Source organism: Volvox carteri (assembly GCF_000143455.1).
Source record: "Volvox carteri f. nagariensis unplaced genomic scaffold VOLCAscaffold_29, whole genome shotgun sequence".
NCBI lineage: Eukaryota > Viridiplantae > Chlorophyta > Chlorophyceae > Chlamydomonadales > Volvocaceae > Volvox > Volvox carteri.
In genome coordinates, this window is record NW_003307572.1 from 250,579 (window position 1) to 268,575 (window position 17,997).

Below are 17,997 nucleotides of genomic sequence, written 5' to 3' on the forward strand. Positions count from 1 at the left end.
GGTTACTCTGCTGCATCTACCATCGAACGTAACCGTTCTCTGTCGCAAGCTCCATGGGTTGCCAACTTACATACCCCACCCCCATGCTTTGGGCCCCTTGCAAAATTCGACCGCGACAGGGACCGGACCATTTTTGGCACGTTGGAGCACGTTGGCATCTATTCAGGCATCACGACTTCTTACGGAACGACATGCTCGCTGGGTTGCACACCTCCTCACCTGCATAACGCAGGCAATCTGGGTGGCAACGACGGACAGCACCTCCACCTCAATACGGTTGAACTCGTCCAGACACGCCCACGCGCCTGTTTGTGCCAGACCACTGAACATCTTGCCCGTCATCTTGTAATCAACGCCGTCAGAGCAGTTGAACACGATGACGTAACGCGCCAGCGCCTTGCCGAAATCCTTGACCGTCTCCGTTTTGCCCGTACCAGCGGGACCCAGCGGATTGCCACCGCGACGGGTAAACATGGCCGCGCCTGCTCGGGACGGTGCTTGTGTTACGTGCTAAGACAAGAAACGGATGAAGTAAACTGACATGCGGAACTGCTCGTGCTCCAGTGTCCACATCTGTGTCCGGATTCAGGTAAACAGGGCCTGCATGCCTGTCGCCGATGGAATAACGGAGCTATTGTTACGCTCCCGCATTTAACGGGGTTCCCTGAAAAGGGTCTCCGGGGGCATCCGTACCTAGTGTCATGTAGCAGCGGTCAGTGAGTGGTGTGATGACCAGGCGACCGTTGTTACCCTGATACTCGTAACCGTAGAAGAAGACCGACAGCACCTGGAGCATACAGAGCGGTGCGAGGGGCAGGGAAAGGCGTACGTTGACAGCAGCCGGGATCATTACACAGAAAGTGGTCGGCCAAAGGCAGAGGTGACGGACGGCACATCTCCCTATCATGCAGGCCACCGATTACCCGTCCTTTTCATGTCAGGTAATGTCCCAAAAACGACTAACCCGCAAGTACCTTTTTTGAAGCAAAAGGTACATGTATGCCTTCGTTCATTACGTGTGCATGTGGCAGAGGGTGTCGCTGGGGTCCTTCGCGGACCAGATGTTCACAAGGGGCCTCCATTTCCCTTCATTCGAGGTTATCTAAGGAGCGTAACACACGGCGCGCAGCGGGCGCCTTCCCTCTCTCCCGGCGCACCTGCTTGACGATGCAGTCGTTCTTCTCGCGGTCCCAGTAGAAGCGCAGCTGGCTGACCCATTCGAAGTCGCTAACGGACGTGCAGTTGGCCTTGCCCAGCTTCTCGATCACGTCGCGCGCATGCACCTCGATGGTGATCAACGCCACCACCTAGCCAGGGAACATCGAGTGGGGTGTTGTGGCATGACGCCCATCGCGAATGGCAACCCAATCGTGATTGAACACCCCAGCCTACACGTATTACCAAGCCCGCTACAGGGGCCAACGTCAAGGTTTTACAGTGCCGTACCCCTGGTTCCACGACCGAAAAAACATAAAGTCAATCGCCCCAGGTGCATGACAGCTATAGCCAACAAATACCATGAGTGTCTTTGATATGTATGCCTGCCACGTAGCCAGATGGGTTCCTACCTTGTTACGCTCAATCTTGTTGAGCTTGGAGCGCGTGACGGTGGTGAGCTTGTTCAGGTAGCTGATCCATTTCTTTTTAAGCAGTTTGAGGTTCTTGCGTGCGCCGTCCTGCTCTGCCAACGCCTTTTCGCACTCATGGGTCCACACGATCTGGCCCGCTGTGATAATCATCTGTCCCTGGTTATCCTTGACCCACTTCTCCTTCTTTTGGACTGTGGGCTCAGGATTTCAGTAGGCAAGGGCAACGGCAGGGAGCGAGGCTCAGCAGGGTGCGCGGTTTCACGCATGGCACGCCACACACGTGCTTTCCATTGTCCACGGCCACCAAGCGGCGGTTTCAGCCAATGCCAACAGTCCCGAAGGGCAGCAAGAGCACGTTTAATCAGGCCTGAGCAGTCCCTGCCTTTTCCCGTCTTCCCTTCGCTCACCTTTCGAGTCCTCCAACACCTTGTACAGGTGCTTCTTGGTGGTGAGGAACATCGCATCCTCTACACGGTTGAGCCACTCCTCCGGCCGTCCCTCCGTCACCACCGGGTTAGCGAAGGGCAGGTATTCGCCATCGGGCGAGGTGATACCCACACTGACCGTCTGCTTGCGATCATCTCCGGGCAAGTGCATGTCCAGTTTCTTAATACCTGTGGGCCCAGGCGCGCACAGTGCATTTGGAACGTTGGTATGCGAAAGGAGAGCCTGCCCGCTTCGGCGGCACCAGCCTGGTGGACAACTCAGAGGATCACACCGCAGAGGGGTGTTGAATCACATCGCCGCTTTGGGGCACAGAAGTAAACCGGCATATCGGGTACGACAGCAAGCGCAGCATTCCCGTGTGCAATAAAAATTTACCTTCAAAGCACTTTTTGAGGTGAGGTTGCACATTGAGCGGGTCCTTGGCCTGGCCCAGAATCTCCAGCAAATCATCCGATGACAGGAAGTAGAAGCGCGGGAACTGCTGGCGCTTGTTCTCCAGGTAATTATCCAGCGACTTCTGGATGCGCTCAAGCTTGTTGTTCATGTCCTGTCAGTGGAAGAGGCACAACCCCAGCGGAAAGCACGTCGAATCCACACACTCGGCGGCTTGCAGACCGCACAGTGTCTTGTGTACAACCGTTCTTCACAGCAAGAGTAATGTCACGTTTTCGCCATTGCTCCCACAGCAGGGTAGGAAAACTCAAGACCTCTTCACACACGCACGGGGGGCAAGCCTCATTAGGGCCCGTAAGCACTCATCTAGATGCGTAGCAAACCATCACCCAAACCCGTAGCCGTGTGCCGAAGCGATCGATTGATCTGCTCCGCGTAACAAACTGCGCCACTTCAGTGCGCGTGGGCGCCAGCCAAGCAAGGGTCGATCCAATGCGCGCGCACGCCGCTGGGTGCAGCCCAGCTTTGCAGATAGCACATGCCGTCCCCACCTGGAAGGACTCCAGCAGCCCTGGCGCCGTGCAAGCCTTCTGGCAGTTGCCGGTGGTATACAGCTGCTTCATGAGCCTCATAAAGGTGTTGTGCACTCCGTCGAACATCTGGCTCTCCTGCGGCAGCTGCTTGCGGATATCCTCCGAGCCAATGAAGATGTTCTCAAGGTACATCCATTGCCGTTGCACCTGTGGGAGGGTGCCAGTGCAGAGGTGCACAGGAAGGGACCGGGGATCAGAAACCGTGTTCGAACATAGACACATGTTTGCTAGTTGCGCTAGCAGCAGCTACCAACATGACAGGGGGGCCCCGGCAAAATAGGTTGTGCCCGCCGTGCTAGCCAGGATGTGCACATGGCAAGGACACGTCCCTTTGTACTTACTGCATTGCCACATCACGGCAGCCGGGTACTGGCCTTGGGGCCCTACGATTCGGCTCACCTGCAGGATGATCTCGATGGTTTCGGAAATATGGCTGAGCGTGCGCTCCCAGAACGCAATGTCCTTTTCAAAGACGATGAAGTACTTGGAGGCTTTCATGGTGGACAACGTGACGGTATTCTCTTCCAAAGAGGAGAAGATCTCTTCCGTACTGCGCAGCTTGTAGGTCGACTTATACTCCGCCATGTCCAGCATGAGCGTAGACCACGTGGAGGCGATGGTCTTAATATTGTTCTCAATCGCCAACTCCTGCAGATCCATCGTCAATGGTGTCAAACGGTTATCCCCTTAACGCCGATCAGAAGAAATGCGAACTTTCCATGCGACGTGCAGGCGTCCTTCCAAACAGCGTGCCTGGCAGAGTGCACGGAAGCGCACAGAAACGGTCATTGCCATGGGAATAGGTTTAACGGCTCGTACCTTGGTGGCGTTGACGCTCAGCTCCGCCACGAAGTCGACATGCTGGTCCAGACGAAGCGCTACGACACTGTCCAGCGTGAAGTTGCGTGAGTGCGGGTCGAACTTGATGCCTATGTGATTCTGCGTTGGCGAGTTATGGGAGAGGATGGAAACGGTGAGATTTTACATGCGGCGCTTTGTTGGAATGGTGCATGGTGTCGCAGGTCAGCCCAGCCAGGCGAGCGCGGCTGGCATGCCATGCCTGACTCCCCTCCTGGCAAAAGGGTAGGCGAGATTAATTGGCAGAAGCTTCAGGCCCGGGCTACATTCCGCACCTGCAGGTCCTCCCAGTGGCGGGGACGCATGGCAGGGTTGCGCAGATCGGTGATGAGCGGCATGGTGCGCTTGAACGCGTCCAGCGTGTCCTTGAGCGCGCTCCACACCGTCCAGTGGCGGATGTCGCGGCCCAGCTTGGCCACGTTCTTGCTGATGCGAATAGCAGCCTCCTCCATCTCGTCCACCTATTGTCCAAGGTCGGGGTCAAGTGCATTACCGTTGGATGCCCGCAAGGCTGTTCCGTCTATATACATGCAGAAGGCCAGTCCATTCCTTTGTTCACCTGAGGTGAGCCTGCATCCCATCGCTGCTACACAAACACAGGAATCCCATGGCACATGCTACGTGCTAACCAATTCCCTGCCTGTCTGCAAACTTCAGGTGGCCATGCCCGACTTCCAAGGTACGCAACGGTGACGTTGCACCGGAGCCATGCGGCCGGAACCCACGGCCCACCTTGATGTCGGCAAATGACCCATCCTTCCAGCCGCCATACAGGTGCTCCCATTCCGCCTTGAGGCCCCAGATCCGATCCAGTAAATCCAGATCCTTTTCCATCGCCGCAAGGTCCTTGTACTGCGGCTGGGGAATATTGAATATGTCCATTCCGCTCTTAATCTCCAGAGCCTGCGAGCAAGGGAAGCCGGAGAGGACATGGCGCGATTGGGCAGGGCTGAGGGGGGAGCTGAAGGCCGGCCAGACTCCGATTTTAAGGGACAACTTCAGCTGAAGTGTTTGGAGCCGTTGAAATCCTTCAAGTTGAAATCCTTCAAGTTGAAATCCTTCAAGTTGAAATCCTTCAAGTTGGACTGGGCAGGGATGGGGTAGGCAAGGCCAGCTCGGCCCGGCTTGCTTAGCAAAGGATTAAGGCAGGGGACATTTTGCTGCATGCAGATGGCCCCCTTAAGGCAACCCCCGACAGAGACCGCGTCCCGCACGCCCGTACCCGCTTGCGCGTGTCCTCCACCGCCTGCTTGGAAGCGCTGACGAACGCCACCGCCTCGCTGGTGGGTACTTCCGAGCTATAGGGTGCATCGCGAGTGAAGTCGTCGCACAGCGACGCCACGTCCTTGAGGAACGAGTCCAACAGGTTCTTGACCTTTTCACGGAAATTGTCCTTGTAGCGCTCCAGCTTCCCAGCGGTCTCATCCAGCAGGGTCTGTGCGTCGAGTTGTGTGATGGCGGGCAAAGTATGGACATACGTCATCGCTTGGTCAACCGGTGCGGCTCAGTAAAGCCGGAAGGAAAAACAGGTACTTCTGGCGACCTACCCTGCCCCTTCGAATGCACCATGGCAGGCTTAACGTTGCTTTAAGCATCGCCACCAAAATGAACTACAATTGTCAATTAAACCAATCTACGAATTATTTGCGCCGGCACACGAATCAGCGTGTCGTTGACGCCCTAACACTGTCCGGTACTGAACATCCGACACAACCCGGCATTGCGTCAATCACGCACCTGGAACGCCGTCCACGCGGGCTCCAGGGCCTCCAGCAGCGCTGCTTCCTCCTCCTTGGCGCCAACCTCGTACCGCTCCAGCAGCTTATACTTATCGCGCAACGGCTCGAAGCGAGCCTCTGTGCGCCGGCGCTCGTCCGCCAGGCGTCGGTGAAGCCCCACCAGCTCCGCAAGCTGCTCCAGGGAGGCGGGTGCCACGCACAGCGCATCGCGGTACTCCCTAAGGGCGGGGAGTTCCGGGATAGGCAAGGAAGTGTCGAAACTGGATAAAGCCAGTAACATAGCAGCAGGATATGCACTTGGGCAGAGATAGGGCCACTATGGCAGGAAGTGCGGCGGCACAATTTACTGGCAGGGGCGGATCGGAGAGAGAGGGAGAGACCGCGGGAAGGAAATCGGCTCTCAAATATCACCCGCGCTCGCTGGCTCAGCATGCCGATCAACACGCCCTGCTTCTCCCCATCCTCAGCTCTTCTCGCACCCCGCACGTGCCCGAATCAGACACGCGGATAAACGTACTTGAAGTAGGCGTGCAGCGCCTTGAGCTCCGTAAACGCTAGCTGGCCCAGCAGCCCTGTAAACTTGGCTACCCAGGCCTCGCAGTGGCCCACAAGAGTCTGCTTTAGTGGGCCGCAGTCAATGCGCAAGAAGCGCATGTTTGTGGCGCCATCCTCGCCGCGGATCTCCTCGATACACTGGGTGGGGAAGAGGACGCCAGAGGCAACGTAGTGAGGTGGTTACTCGGAGGATGCTAACGACAGACCCAACGTAAGTGGAGCGATGGTCACACGAAGGAGCGCGTTCACGCCAAGCGGACGGAATGCCGACAGGCGCGCTTTCTGTGGCCCTGATAAGTGGTGACTTGGCGTCCTTTTTCCCCACTGGGCGGAAGACCATGCAAGCTGACCAGAACAGCAATGTCGCCAAGAGAAATGCACGGCATGGCTGGTGCAACCGGAGCAACATTTTAAGCTCCCCCAATACCCAGGGGTGACTCTATACTCCAGTTCCCCGTGCGCACCTGCAAGTAGCGGGTGATGTCCGCCTCGAATGACGACAGCGGCTTTTGCGCCTTCTCGTAGCGGCGGATGTACGCGTCCCGGTCCGCCTCCCAGACGTGGCGGTACTTCTTCTCCCAGTACGTGAGGAAGGACTGCACCTTATCGATGACGGATGTGATACCTGTCAATGGAAAACACAGGCAAGATGGGCAATGCAATAATGTACAGTTTTTGAAACGACATAAGAGCAATAATCTGTATACTGCGTCCCCTTACCCAGGCCAAGCGTGCGGGCGTGGATGCCATCTGCTCTGGGAGACCCCCTAAGCTGCATCCTAGGCAGGCATGTAAAGAACCCGTATGCTAAAGGCATGCCGTTCTCCAGTTTTCACAGGTTCGCCAGCGCCGCATACGACTATTGGCCTGCGTCATACGAGCGCCCGAGACAGATTGCAGTCCGTGGGTCCATGACAACCCTTTATCCCCAACCCAGGCCACCATCTTTTGGACATACCTGACGTAATCTGCATGATGGTCCGTAGCACCGCGTCTTCGTCCTGGCTGATGGTCTCATACAATGTCGGCAACGGCTTTGGCGGCGCCAACCCAGCTTCCTGGGGGGCAAACAGCTCGCTCGTCAGTTTTACAGCTTGGCCAACCAATCCTTACATACATGCCGCCGCGGCCATAAGTCGAAAGCTTTTTTTGCTTCGACTAGGCCTTACCCCGGCGCTCGTATAATCCAGGCAACACTTTAAGATAACGTAACTGGCAGCAACAGCAACTTCGGCGCCATGGGTTACGAAAGCAACAGGGCCCGGAGCCGGGGCCAAACACGCAGACCCGCACGCACCTCCATGTCCCGCCGCTGTTTGTCTGTCAGCTGCATCGCCACGCGCGGGACGGACTGCAGGACGATGATGAGGTTGCGCGCCACAGAGTTGATGGTGTCAAAGAGCGCCTGGATGGTGGGACGCAACTCCACGCGGTTGGTGCGTTCCAGGACCATGGTGACGTGGAAGATGGGCATCACTTCTGTCTTGTTGTCGCCGTTGAGCAGTCTGCTCAGCTCCTGCAGCGACTTCTTGATGACATGGCGCAGCGCATCCTCCAGCTTTCGGTCCACCTTCTGCGTGAAGCGCACCCACTCGCGCTGTACCTCCTCGCTGTCCTGCTCAAACACTCGGTGGATACTCGCCATGATCTCGCGGATCTCGTCCACGGCCAACACCAGGCGGTCCTTTATCTGCACGGGGCCCGGGGTTGAGTGTGGCAGGGTCAACGGAATGAGTGAGCTGATGTTACCATAGCATGGCGTTTCGCACGGAAATGCTCGGAACGGCGACCCAGGGCCGTCAGTGTATCAAGTCTATCTGCCTCCTTGTTCTCCCTAGGCGGCCTGCATGGCGCCACTTCCTTTGGAGGCACAAACCTCCGAAGACCCGCACCTTGGCGTGGTGCTGCTCCTGTAGGGCGGCAAACTCTGTGTGCTGGTAGATTTTCTTCTTTTCCACATCCACCAAGACCAGTTCGCTGATGGCACGGCAGATAGTGTCCAGCCGCGCATTTGCCGCCTTGTAGTCTCCCACCGCAATGTCTGCGTCGCGGCAGAACCTGCAGGCGAGACCGGAAAGGAACCGAGCTGCTTTGTTAGCGTGGGTATCTTAAAAACGCACAAAGCTGTTAAGGTGCTGTTTTCGTGTACGTTTGCGCCATCACGTCTGAACACACCACTGCTGTGCGACCGGGGGACAAGGTAGTGGGCGGTAAACAACCCAACCCGGCAATTCCAAATCGTAACCACGAGCCACGCAGGTAGCCAGGTACCGCAGCTACCACTCCAGAAGTCACATCCCTATGGCTGGCAGCCATCAGGACCCACTTGCGGGCTTCCCGGTAGTAGAACTCCAGCGCGTGCTTGTCGGCGGTCCACTGCAGCTTTGTGACGCCGGGCATGATGCGCCTATCCAGATAGCGGATGCGGTCGTGGAAAAGCTTGCGCTCCTCCTTGTCCAGGGCGGTAAGGATCTGCACGGCGAGGTAGGGGTGCGTCCGTAAGGCCTGTGGAACTTCCAAGATTACAAGTGAAGAGAGGGAGAGAGGGACAGAGGAAGGCAAGCAAGCAAGCAGCACACCGCCTTGCCCTTCACTCCCCTTAACAAAATCAGCTGGTTAGCATTGCACCCCTGTAGTTTGGGGTTTGGGTCTTGCGGCCTTCGACGAAGGACCTTTCCCCGCCGCATTAGCGTCATAAGCCGGAAACCAACCTTGTTGTAGTCGCGGACGACCATGAGAATGTTATCACGCAGCACGCGGTACTTTTCGCGCTGCGCGTTGATCTCCATGGCCACCAGGGGCACGGCCAGCCGCATGCGCTCCCAATAGTGCACCTCCTGGCCCATCGACAACAGGTCCTTGTGGAAGTTCATAGACAGCAGTCCGCCTGCGGACAGCGAAGGACAGCAGAGTCCGTGAGAAAGTGGTCAGTGCTAGCATTAAGACCAGGCTGCAGGCTGCCGCAACACTCAGAGGCACAGCGAAGAACCGCCCATGCGTTCCACGCAAGAATGAAGTCTGCGACCTTTACCCTAAGGCTTGCAAGACAGGCACGGCAAGGTATGGCATATCCGTTCCGCGCATCCCTGCTGCGGTGTGCGCGGAGCAGAGCGCGTGCACGGCGCCGTGCACGCGCAACCGCACACGCACCTGAAGCCTTGTCCTGCACCAGCAGGCATGTTTGCAGCTCCTTGGCGATAGAGCCCTCAATGGTGCCAAACCACTCGTTGTGTGTGTTGGTGATGTACTGCTCAATGGCTTGGTGCGCTAGCTCATATTGTTGCAGCACCTCTGCCGCCTCAGCCACCTATGGTGACACAGCCGACAGCAGATTAGTTATAAGTTTCATTAGAAGAAGCATTCACGTGCGGGGCAACGACTGTGACGGCAGCAATGACCTCATCGGCACCGTGATATGGCTTGTGCTGCAAGACGCAACACCCGGTGACACCCCCAATCTGTGCTCAGCGAAGTCCTGTACCTGCGGCAGCGTGTAGCGCACAGATTCCACCACCTTGTGGCTCTGCTCCAGGCGGCGCATAAGGTTCATGGCATACTTGGCCAACCCAGCGTAGCGCGGGAGGATGGGACTCTTGGGCTGCGAACGCTTCACGGCATCGAACAGCTTCTTGACGGTGTTGATTTCCGCCATAAACAACCCGAAGAACTCAACAGTCTTCTTCTCCACGAAGCGTCGGATGAAGTCGCGCTTGGCCATGGCCTAATAGAGGGTGGCCCCCGGCCAGATACGCACGACAGCAACATGCAAAAACTCGGTTAAAAGCATGAAAAGTGAAGACTGAGATTCAAACCAATACTCTTCGTGTTTTTATGGGGCTATGGAATTCTTAAAGTTGCACGGAAGCCCCCATATAACGGCAACACCAGTGTCACACTGGGCACAGCACGTGAGCTGTGGCGCGCTGCTGCTTTATAACTCCATGCACCCGGGGCCAAGAATTTATGTCCTGATGTGCCCCACGCGTCCTGCGCTACCTCTCCGGAGATCTGCATGAAAGGTCCTCTCTTCAGGCGCACCTGGAAGCCCTCCAGAAGTTCGCCCCGGGCCATGAGGCAAGGCTGCGTGTCGAACGCGCGCTGGATGACGTTAGCCATCATCACCTCCAGGTCTTTTACGCCGCTCTTGAACGCGTTGAAGTCATCGTGCCACCTGCCATCCAAGGGAGTAATAAGCTTAACGACAGCTCGTCCATAGCGGACAACACCCCGTGCGCATGGGTGTCGCTACATTATCATCAACATGCTCTGACCCCACATTTGCGCCTGGGAAAAATTAGGATTCCCCCCCTCGACCATCTATCTTGGCAGCATTTTCAACAACGATGGGCGGGACATGGGGACATTCAAGCATCTTGGGTTGGACCGATAGGCAGTCGCGAGACCTGGTTGTAACCCCCTATGCCGTATTGCAGCCACCGTATCCACCTGGTTGCCTTGACGTCCAGGATGTCGTACGTGAGGCCCTTGAGGATGCGCACCAGCCCCTGGAAGGACTCCTGAATGTCCAAAATGCTCTTCTTCACCTCGGGCCCGTATGTACCACCGAAAACAGGCAGCGGAGTGCGCGGCGCAAACTGCAGCTGGGCCTCACAGACCTGCGTTAGCGGTAAGCGCATGTCAATAACAAGCGGGTAGCAAGTATCTGCCCGGCCCAGGCCTGCTAGCCATCGAGCACGGCTGTTGCAACGCGTGGCTCCATAAGACCTAGCCATGGAGGCTGCGAGCTTACCTTTGTCCGCGTACACGCCATCTCTAATTCACGCAAGCACCCTGAACGTGTTGCTAGAGCGCATTCCAGGGCGCAAGGACACCTTATTGCACAACATCACTCCTAGGCCTTTGCCAACGAATGCACACCGTGTTGCCATCACAGAACAGAATGCGCTAAATCGCCTTATGTCAGCTTCGTCAATCCCGGCTTCGCCAAAAGACTGCTCAGCCTGCATCCCGCCACGAAGTCTGGGTTCGACGCCTACTAAGCCACAACCCGCACCTCCAACAGATCCTTGCAGCGCTGCAAGAAGGCGTCAATGTGGGCAAAGATAGAGGAGATGTCAAAGTCCCAAGGCCGCGGCGACCGCACTGCCACAGCTGCCGCGGTCCGCTTGTAAAGCTCCTTCCAACGTTCCCCTGCGCATAGGCGATGCGCGAACGAGTGATATTAATCCGAGCCCTGACCAAAACCAGACACCGCCCGTATGGTTGATTGATCTACGGCAGGCTTGTGATGCTGTCCCCCATTGCCGTGCATACGGGAGTCAACGCCACTCACCCGAACCATGCCTCTATATCAATTTCCGTGCATGAGACAGCTGAAACGCAGTGTGCGCGCAAGCACACGGGAACCCACATGGCGAAAGGAGGCGCAGAGAAGGCCTATGTTGTGGGAGGCGGCCGGGCAGGAGAGAGCCGGAAATGACTCACCGGCCTCCATGCTCTGTCGCAGGGCCGTCATCACGTTGTCCACATCACCCGAGAACACGTCCGCCAGCGAAATGACGGAGCAGCAGCGGTTGATGATCTCGTTAGACAGCTTGCGCAAAAGCACCGTGAGCCGCTCCGGCGTGTTGTAGAAGCGGGATAGGTTCCACACCATCCGAATGCAATTCAGAATTGGAGGCAGCAGGCCCGGAATGGTCTGCATGCAACGCGGAAGGAGCGCCAAGAAAAGGGGCCAGAGCGCGAAAGAGCTGCGTCAGGAGAGGTACGACTCCACAGCCAAAGAATCTGCAGCGGCCCGGCATACCCCGCCATGTACCGAGGAGGAGCACCCAACCGAGGAGGGCAACCCCCGACAACGCCAAGTCTAATCCATGCAGCAACCAGAACGCGTCCTGGCGGCCTGAGCAGTTCATCGAACCCCACAGAATTGCACATGTCGGCGAATTGGGTGGGCTCCATGAGCACGGTGGCCGCTATGCTGGTGTGCACACCCCGACACCTGGAGCAGGGCCAGGTCACACTGCCCCATTACAAGTGGGACGGAGCAGATCCACTGCACGCCTGAAGCTCCTTGCTGAAACACCTCTCCTCAAAAGGTAAGCTCAGGCCTGTGTCCCCTTTAAGCTGCTAGGATTGGGTCCATGCGAAAAAATAGCTCCCCATGAAGCAGCAGCCGCAGACCGACACAAAGTCATGGAGCCTATTTATGCCTGGATCCTTGCTAGGCGATTGGCACACGAGCATGTGGTTGGGGCGCGATTCTGATCCCCAAGCATCGCATCGCTCACACAACACGTCCGACACCCTTTCCTCGCGACGGTCCCGCAGATCACACTCCACCCCACCCGCCCCTTTATTTCATTTCTCGTCTATGGCCTCGCCAATTGCCTTGCGGATGTCCAGTGCACGCTGTTTCTGTGATCTCCCCCATCAGCCAACCTTCTGGACAACCTAACTTGGCCCATACAGGCTGATCCTGTTTACCCTACTTGGCTCTAGTCCAGGCAACGGTTGGTATCAAACTGCCTTATGCCTGATAATCGCATACTAGCCACAAGGGCAACCTTCCGGAAGTTTACCTTCTTTCTCTATGCCCCCCCGGAGAACACACAACCCTCCCCCTTGTCGGCCATGCTGTTCCCAACACCACACATGGCCTTCCAATTAACTACGCGCGCTTCCAGCCCTTCCCCTGACCTGCGGGTGCGCCGCTGCTAACTGCTTGCACGGCTCCTCCAGGCACAGCAGGAACTTGAGGTTGTCCTCTGCCGCCACCGCCTCACGGTGGATGAGATTGCGCAGCGACAGGAAGGGTGCTAGGTAGGAGCTCTTGGCATACTCAAGCACGGACACGATGGACGACACCGCACTGTCGTCCAGCTGTGCACGGATGCCCGACAGGTCCACGGAGCGCTCGCGCCAAAATTCAATCTCCGCCAGCGGCCCCGCCTGCTCCGAGGCGTCCACGGCATCTTGCTGATTGAGAAGCTCTTTGACCTGAGAGGGCAAAGGGTCAGCAGAGCGGCGGCGGTTGGACGCGTCTCTTTCGCACGCAGGCTTTTAGTTTGGGGCTTGCCGTCTTTCTTCCCGCTATCGCTGCGCACGTCACGTAGAATTCGTATTGCCTTTTGGCACAACATTTACATGAGAGGGCTACAACGGTGGCAACACAGGCCCGTTTGAACTGTATCCTGTCAGGTGCTTGGAGTTGTGGGACAGCACACCGGGACATCGCCCGAGGCACAAGGTGGACACGGCCTGTAGCATGCCACGATGGACATGAAGGGGTTCAGAGGCCGCGGATTCAATGGAGAAAGGCGGATCGCCCGGGTGGGGGTGCCGAGACTATAACCTGTTAGCCAAACACAACGGAGGGACCCAAACACCAGCGGCCGTTTAGGGGACGGACAAGGTTCTTCCACACGCGTCTATCCCATTTGGTGCTGGGTATTCTGCATGACCCAGAATCACGCAGTGCAGCTGTGCCGTTTCCAGGCCAGGCATAGCCCTTCTTCCCAGCCCAGCCCGGAACCCAGCCGCCCCGAGCAACCGGCCGCTTTCAAGCCGCAGCGCAGACCAAGCGACTCAGAACCGGAACCCAAGCGGAAGTCAGCATACGCCGTGGCAACCGTATGCAACCAATAGTGCAGGTAGCTGTGTTCTCCTAATGGTGGCCGTGAGGAGCGTGTCATTGCAGGGCGAGTACACGTTCCTGCCGTACCTGGCGCGTCCAGTGAATGATGGTCGACTCCAGCCGCTGCACCAAGTCCTTCTGCTTTGCGGCCGCCTTCGGATCACGCAGGTCCTCCTGCAGAAGGAAATGGTGGAGATGATGTGTTGGAGAATGCTGATGCGACCACAGTGTGGCCCGGAGCGAGCAAAGGTGTGCGGTGAAGTGCAGGAGGCAGGCAGCAAATTCACGTCATTGTACCGGTGTGTGCGATGTGGGTGTGGCCCCACCAACTACCGGTTGCGCATGCGGGAACGCACACCCTGGCATCCATGGCACCACCCTGGACCAGGCCTTGACTTTCAGCTCCGTACCCATAGCGCGCTCCGCTACCCACCCGTTTGTCATCAACCAACCCACACACATCCAACCCAGACGTGTTCTGCGGCATGCGCTCACCTGCGGGATGTAGAGGATGGTTTTGCCCTTCACCTCATACACGGTTTCCGTGAGGTTGGCCATAAATTTGTGCATCTGCGCCGTAAAGTCCGATTTCACGGTCTCCGGCCAGCTGGTGTTCGCCACCACCACAGGCACAAACAACCCGTGCATAATCTTAAGCAGCGAATGCAACGGGTCATCGCCGCGCACGACGCCAAAGAAGATGACGGTGCTGACGTTGTCGCGCGTCACGAATTTGCTGGGATCACGCACAAAGAAAATCATCTGCGGCCAGTGCAGCGAGACAGGGATGCGAAATGCTGTTGGGGCCCGCTGGCGGCTTGGATTTCGGACATCACGACTACAGGTCTGCACCGGCCCAATGCGCGAAATCCTAAAAGAGGTCGATGACCCAAACATTCGTCAGGCGGGCATATGCCATGAAGGGCGCTGGGGTATTTGCGGTAATATTCCTGGGACACTACCCGGTCTGCGGCCCTGGCGATAATTAGCAGGCGCTGTCTTCCTGCGGCACATCGTGCAGCGAGCAGTGCTGTCGCAGGGGGCGTCCCCAACCACACAGTCATAGTGCCCCTAAACCCGACCAGCAATAGTGTTTACTAGCATCCCCGGGCAGCCCATTGCGGCAACCAGAGCGAATTGCGAAATCAAGACTTCAACCCTTCCCAGCTCGGCGGAGTCCCCCGTTTTCCCGTACAGAACACGTAATGTTGCCGACCGGGCGGCCACGCATCAGCGGCCTAACCACCGATAATGTCCTGTCCCCATTATCTTTCCTGATACTCCCTTGGTGCATTCCCGTTTACGCCTTCCATTGGGGGCCCATAATCCTTAGACAGCTCCCGACGACGCTGCTGCGTGCTGGATAGGTAGGTACTCACTTGCTCATAGTGTTTTGGAACGTCCAGTGTCAGCAATAGCTTCGCCGGCTGTGCATTGTCCGCACCGGTGTCCAGCAAAGCAAACATGCGCGTCGCTTTGACGCTCATGAGGAACGTCGATACGATGGGCGTATGCACATCGTTCTGCCATACGCTGGCAAGCCACTCTGCGCTGTCCTCAGCATCATCTTGGCTTAGAGGCCGGAGCTGTGTTTATTGGAGGCGGTAGAGATGTGACCGATTTCAGCAACACGCAATTGCCTTCGACATGCGCGGACTTACCAGCTGCAGCTTTGAGCGGACCCATGCGATACATGTCGCATCCGCTGTCAGCTGTTGGCTCTGCAAGCAGTCACCCGGCATTATTTCAGAAGCTGCATAAGGGACGCGGCCGAGCTTAGTTAAATACCTTGCCAGTAGCCTCCTCGCTTCCCTCCATTTTGGGCTTGAGCCCCTAAATATTATAAGCTACTTCTGCATGCGCTGCGGCTTTCCGAGCATGCAAAGGGGGAAGGATATAAATACCAATTGGAACTCACGAGTTAAATTGCGATTGGTTCCGTTATCTAGTAGGTGATCCTAATTACCTAGTTGACAAATGCGTTGCGGAGCACAAGGGAGTCGACCGCGTTGACCCGTACTACGACAAGTAGTCCACACGCCCTAAAGCCTAAATCACTATCTTCGGTCTCAATCAGTTGCAGTGATAAGTATGTTATTACGAATAACATCCATTTATAAAGATTGACAAGTGATATTTCTGCTAGAGCTGTTCAGCCGACCAGCGTGATGCAAGCTGTGGCGTGGCCGAGTTCCCACACACCCTTCAGAGGATCCCGCTCAGCTTGGAGATCCTCAAAATGGATAAGCACGCGACGATCAACGCGCAAGGCGGGCTTGATGCGACCGCCTTCGGCCACGGCACGAGCCGACACAGTGCCGGTATGGGAAACCCTTGTCACGGTCCACGGCGCGCCCGACGCTCCCCAGAGCACCGAGGAGCAGCAGGAGGTGCGTGACTACTGACCCTTACTTGCCCCTCATCCACAATACCAATGCGTCCCCTGCCTTACCGAGTCCACAACCCGACCGCCAAGTCGCCCTTCCCGGACCCACGCTCCGTCCGATGTACAATCCGCGGTTGGAACCAGCTCCTGGACACCCTTTGGAGCCTGCAGTATCGAACTCCTGGCGCCTGCTGCGCTAGCGCCGGGCCAGTGGTGCAGAGTGCTTCTCGCGATGGCAGCGCTGCCGCTCGCGCGGCGGTGTACTATCGCTTCTCATCTCAGGCGCAGGCGGAACGTTTCGTTGCGGGGCCAGTGTTTGCGGACGCGAAGGCACGATTACTGGGAAGCGGCAGTGTGTCCCTCTCGTTATGGAAAGTGAGTGTGCACCGAGTGAGAGGGCGCTGGCGCCCAAAGGATGCTGCTTATCCCAGCAGGGCATATACGTTTGATGCTGATGTTGAATTGCGCTAAGGGACATGGACCTATCCAGCGAAGGGGGAAAGAGCGTCGTCAAGGCGCGTAGGGATAAAGCTAGATTACCGCCGCCCCCCGACACCGCTAGGCAAATGACAGACGATGTGGCCTGGCGCCGAATAAACTGCACGAGGAGCTCGCACGGTAGTAGCTCGCTGCAGGGTCGCCCCCTAGGTTGCGCGGTTTTGGTGACTCGCCGGGCAGTCTTTCATTCTTTCACTGGGCCCGGGCCCGGATTCACGACGCAAAAGTGTGTGACGTAAGTGCATGACTCGACTGCCGGCTCCAGCCAGCGAGCGGCTTCCGACAAGATGTTCAGTTACTCCTCTTCCACTCCCATGCCCGCCTGCCGTCTGGTTGGCTGGACTCAGGTTCTGGTCCCAAATGACATGGAGGCGCTTTTTAAGCGCGGACCAGCTTTTGAGACGGGAGTGGATGTCGTGCTGGTGCTGCAGCCGGCGTCGCAGGAGCAGCCCGTGGCAACAGATGTGTTGGTGGAGCTGGTGGGCCGGCTGCAGCGGGCAGCACTGGTTGCAAACAGCGTGCAGGTGTCGTGTGGGGCGGACGTGATGAGCCTGGATACCCAGTACATGTGGATGGCAAGGTTCCCGCAGGTACGGGGGTCGTGGCCGTTGGCTGGGTTGGGGTCAGACAGCATGGAACCGCAGGCTCTCCGTGATAGGTGAGGATAGGTGAGCATAGACCGAGTTCTTCTGCGGTCGTCATCTTGCTTGTCCCTGTTTGGATTTTTGCCTGGTTCACCAGTACTCCGCCCTCGTCTCTGATTTCTTCTCGGTTCCCTTCTTGCCCCGACGGTGCAAAGGAGGATAACGCGCAGCGCTTCCTGCGCAGTCCTGTCGTGGCGGAACTGGCGACGGGTCTGTCTGTCGGATCTGCGTGTGCTGCGCCCTCTAAGGAGCTGCAGAGCGGCGGCCTGACACTGAGCAGCATGGCGCTCATTGAGGTCGGCGCTGTCGAGCAGTCAAAGCAGAGGCTCTAATAAACCTGTTCCCCCGTTACAATTACACTTAATTACACTGCAAACCACCGCCACGACTCCTTGGTACACTACATGTGGTAAGGAGATTCCTCGCCATCCGACAAAGCTCGCTCCACGCCAATGGCCACATCCTGCTAACACATGAACAAACGCCGAGGAAAATAGCACCCTTGTGCGCACGTTCCGGCAACCGGAATGCGAGTTTTAAATTAATAAGCCTCTCCACCGGCTTCGCAAGCCGTCCGCACGTGCACACACACACACACACACACACACACTGGGCAGCAGCAGGCCCTAGGCAGCAGCCCAAGCAGGCTGGGCAGCAGGCCCTGGCCAGCTTCAGGCCCGGCAAGATATGTAACAAAC

At 57.2% G+C, this 17,997-nt stretch overlaps 2 protein-coding genes across 2 annotated transcripts in view; one reads left to right on the forward strand and one right to left on the reverse strand.

Annotated features, from left to right (window-relative positions):
* Window positions 1-15,513, reverse strand: part of VOLCADRAFT_62433 (flagellar inner arm dynein 1 heavy chain beta) — a gene marked incomplete at both ends in the record, with an annotated part of 31,435 nt that extends 15,922 nt beyond the window's left edge. The window contains 31 exons of the mRNA XM_002952361.1: window positions 220-485; window positions 694-787; window positions 1,158-1,307; window positions 1,569-1,780; window positions 1,997-2,203; window positions 2,412-2,583; window positions 2,981-3,169; window positions 3,422-3,670; window positions 3,842-3,961; window positions 4,156-4,341; window positions 4,613-4,783; window positions 5,103-5,315; window positions 5,618-5,837; window positions 6,137-6,312; window positions 6,639-6,799; window positions 7,133-7,232; window positions 7,472-7,864; window positions 8,067-8,232; window positions 8,501-8,646; window positions 8,886-9,061; window positions 9,325-9,481; window positions 9,656-9,895; window positions 10,213-10,345; window positions 10,621-10,790; window positions 11,189-11,325; window positions 11,620-11,833; window positions 12,835-13,134; window positions 13,859-13,945; window positions 14,267-14,533; window positions 15,151-15,357; window positions 15,433-15,513. Coding sequence (XP_002952407.1) covers window positions 220-485; window positions 694-787; window positions 1,158-1,307; window positions 1,569-1,780; window positions 1,997-2,203; window positions 2,412-2,583; window positions 2,981-3,169; window positions 3,422-3,670; window positions 3,842-3,961; window positions 4,156-4,341; window positions 4,613-4,783; window positions 5,103-5,315; window positions 5,618-5,837; window positions 6,137-6,312; window positions 6,639-6,799; window positions 7,133-7,232; window positions 7,472-7,864; window positions 8,067-8,232; window positions 8,501-8,646; window positions 8,886-9,061; window positions 9,325-9,481; window positions 9,656-9,895; window positions 10,213-10,345; window positions 10,621-10,790; window positions 11,189-11,325; window positions 11,620-11,833; window positions 12,835-13,134; window positions 13,859-13,945; window positions 14,267-14,533; window positions 15,151-15,357; window positions 15,433-15,513 — 5,760 coding nt within the window. The remainder of the gene's footprint in view (window positions 1-219; window positions 486-693; window positions 788-1,157; window positions 1,308-1,568; window positions 1,781-1,996; window positions 2,204-2,411; window positions 2,584-2,980; window positions 3,170-3,421; window positions 3,671-3,841; window positions 3,962-4,155; window positions 4,342-4,612; window positions 4,784-5,102; window positions 5,316-5,617; window positions 5,838-6,136; window positions 6,313-6,638; window positions 6,800-7,132; window positions 7,233-7,471; window positions 7,865-8,066; window positions 8,233-8,500; window positions 8,647-8,885; window positions 9,062-9,324; window positions 9,482-9,655; window positions 9,896-10,212; window positions 10,346-10,620; window positions 10,791-11,188; window positions 11,326-11,619; window positions 11,834-12,834; window positions 13,135-13,858; window positions 13,946-14,266; window positions 14,534-15,150; window positions 15,358-15,432) is intronic.
* Window positions 15,514-16,010: 497 nt separating this feature from the next.
* VOLCADRAFT_92979 (uncharacterized protein) lies at window positions 16,011-17,631 on the forward strand (the record flags this gene model as incomplete). The annotated part of the gene is made up of 4 exons (XM_002952285.1): window positions 16,011-16,161; window positions 16,228-16,532; window positions 17,003-17,245; window positions 17,455-17,631. 4 exons carry the CDS (start codon window positions 16,011-16,013, stop codon window positions 17,629-17,631), a joined length of 876 nt encoding a protein of 291 aa, XP_002952331.1.
* Window positions 17,632-17,997: the final 366 nt, after the last annotated feature.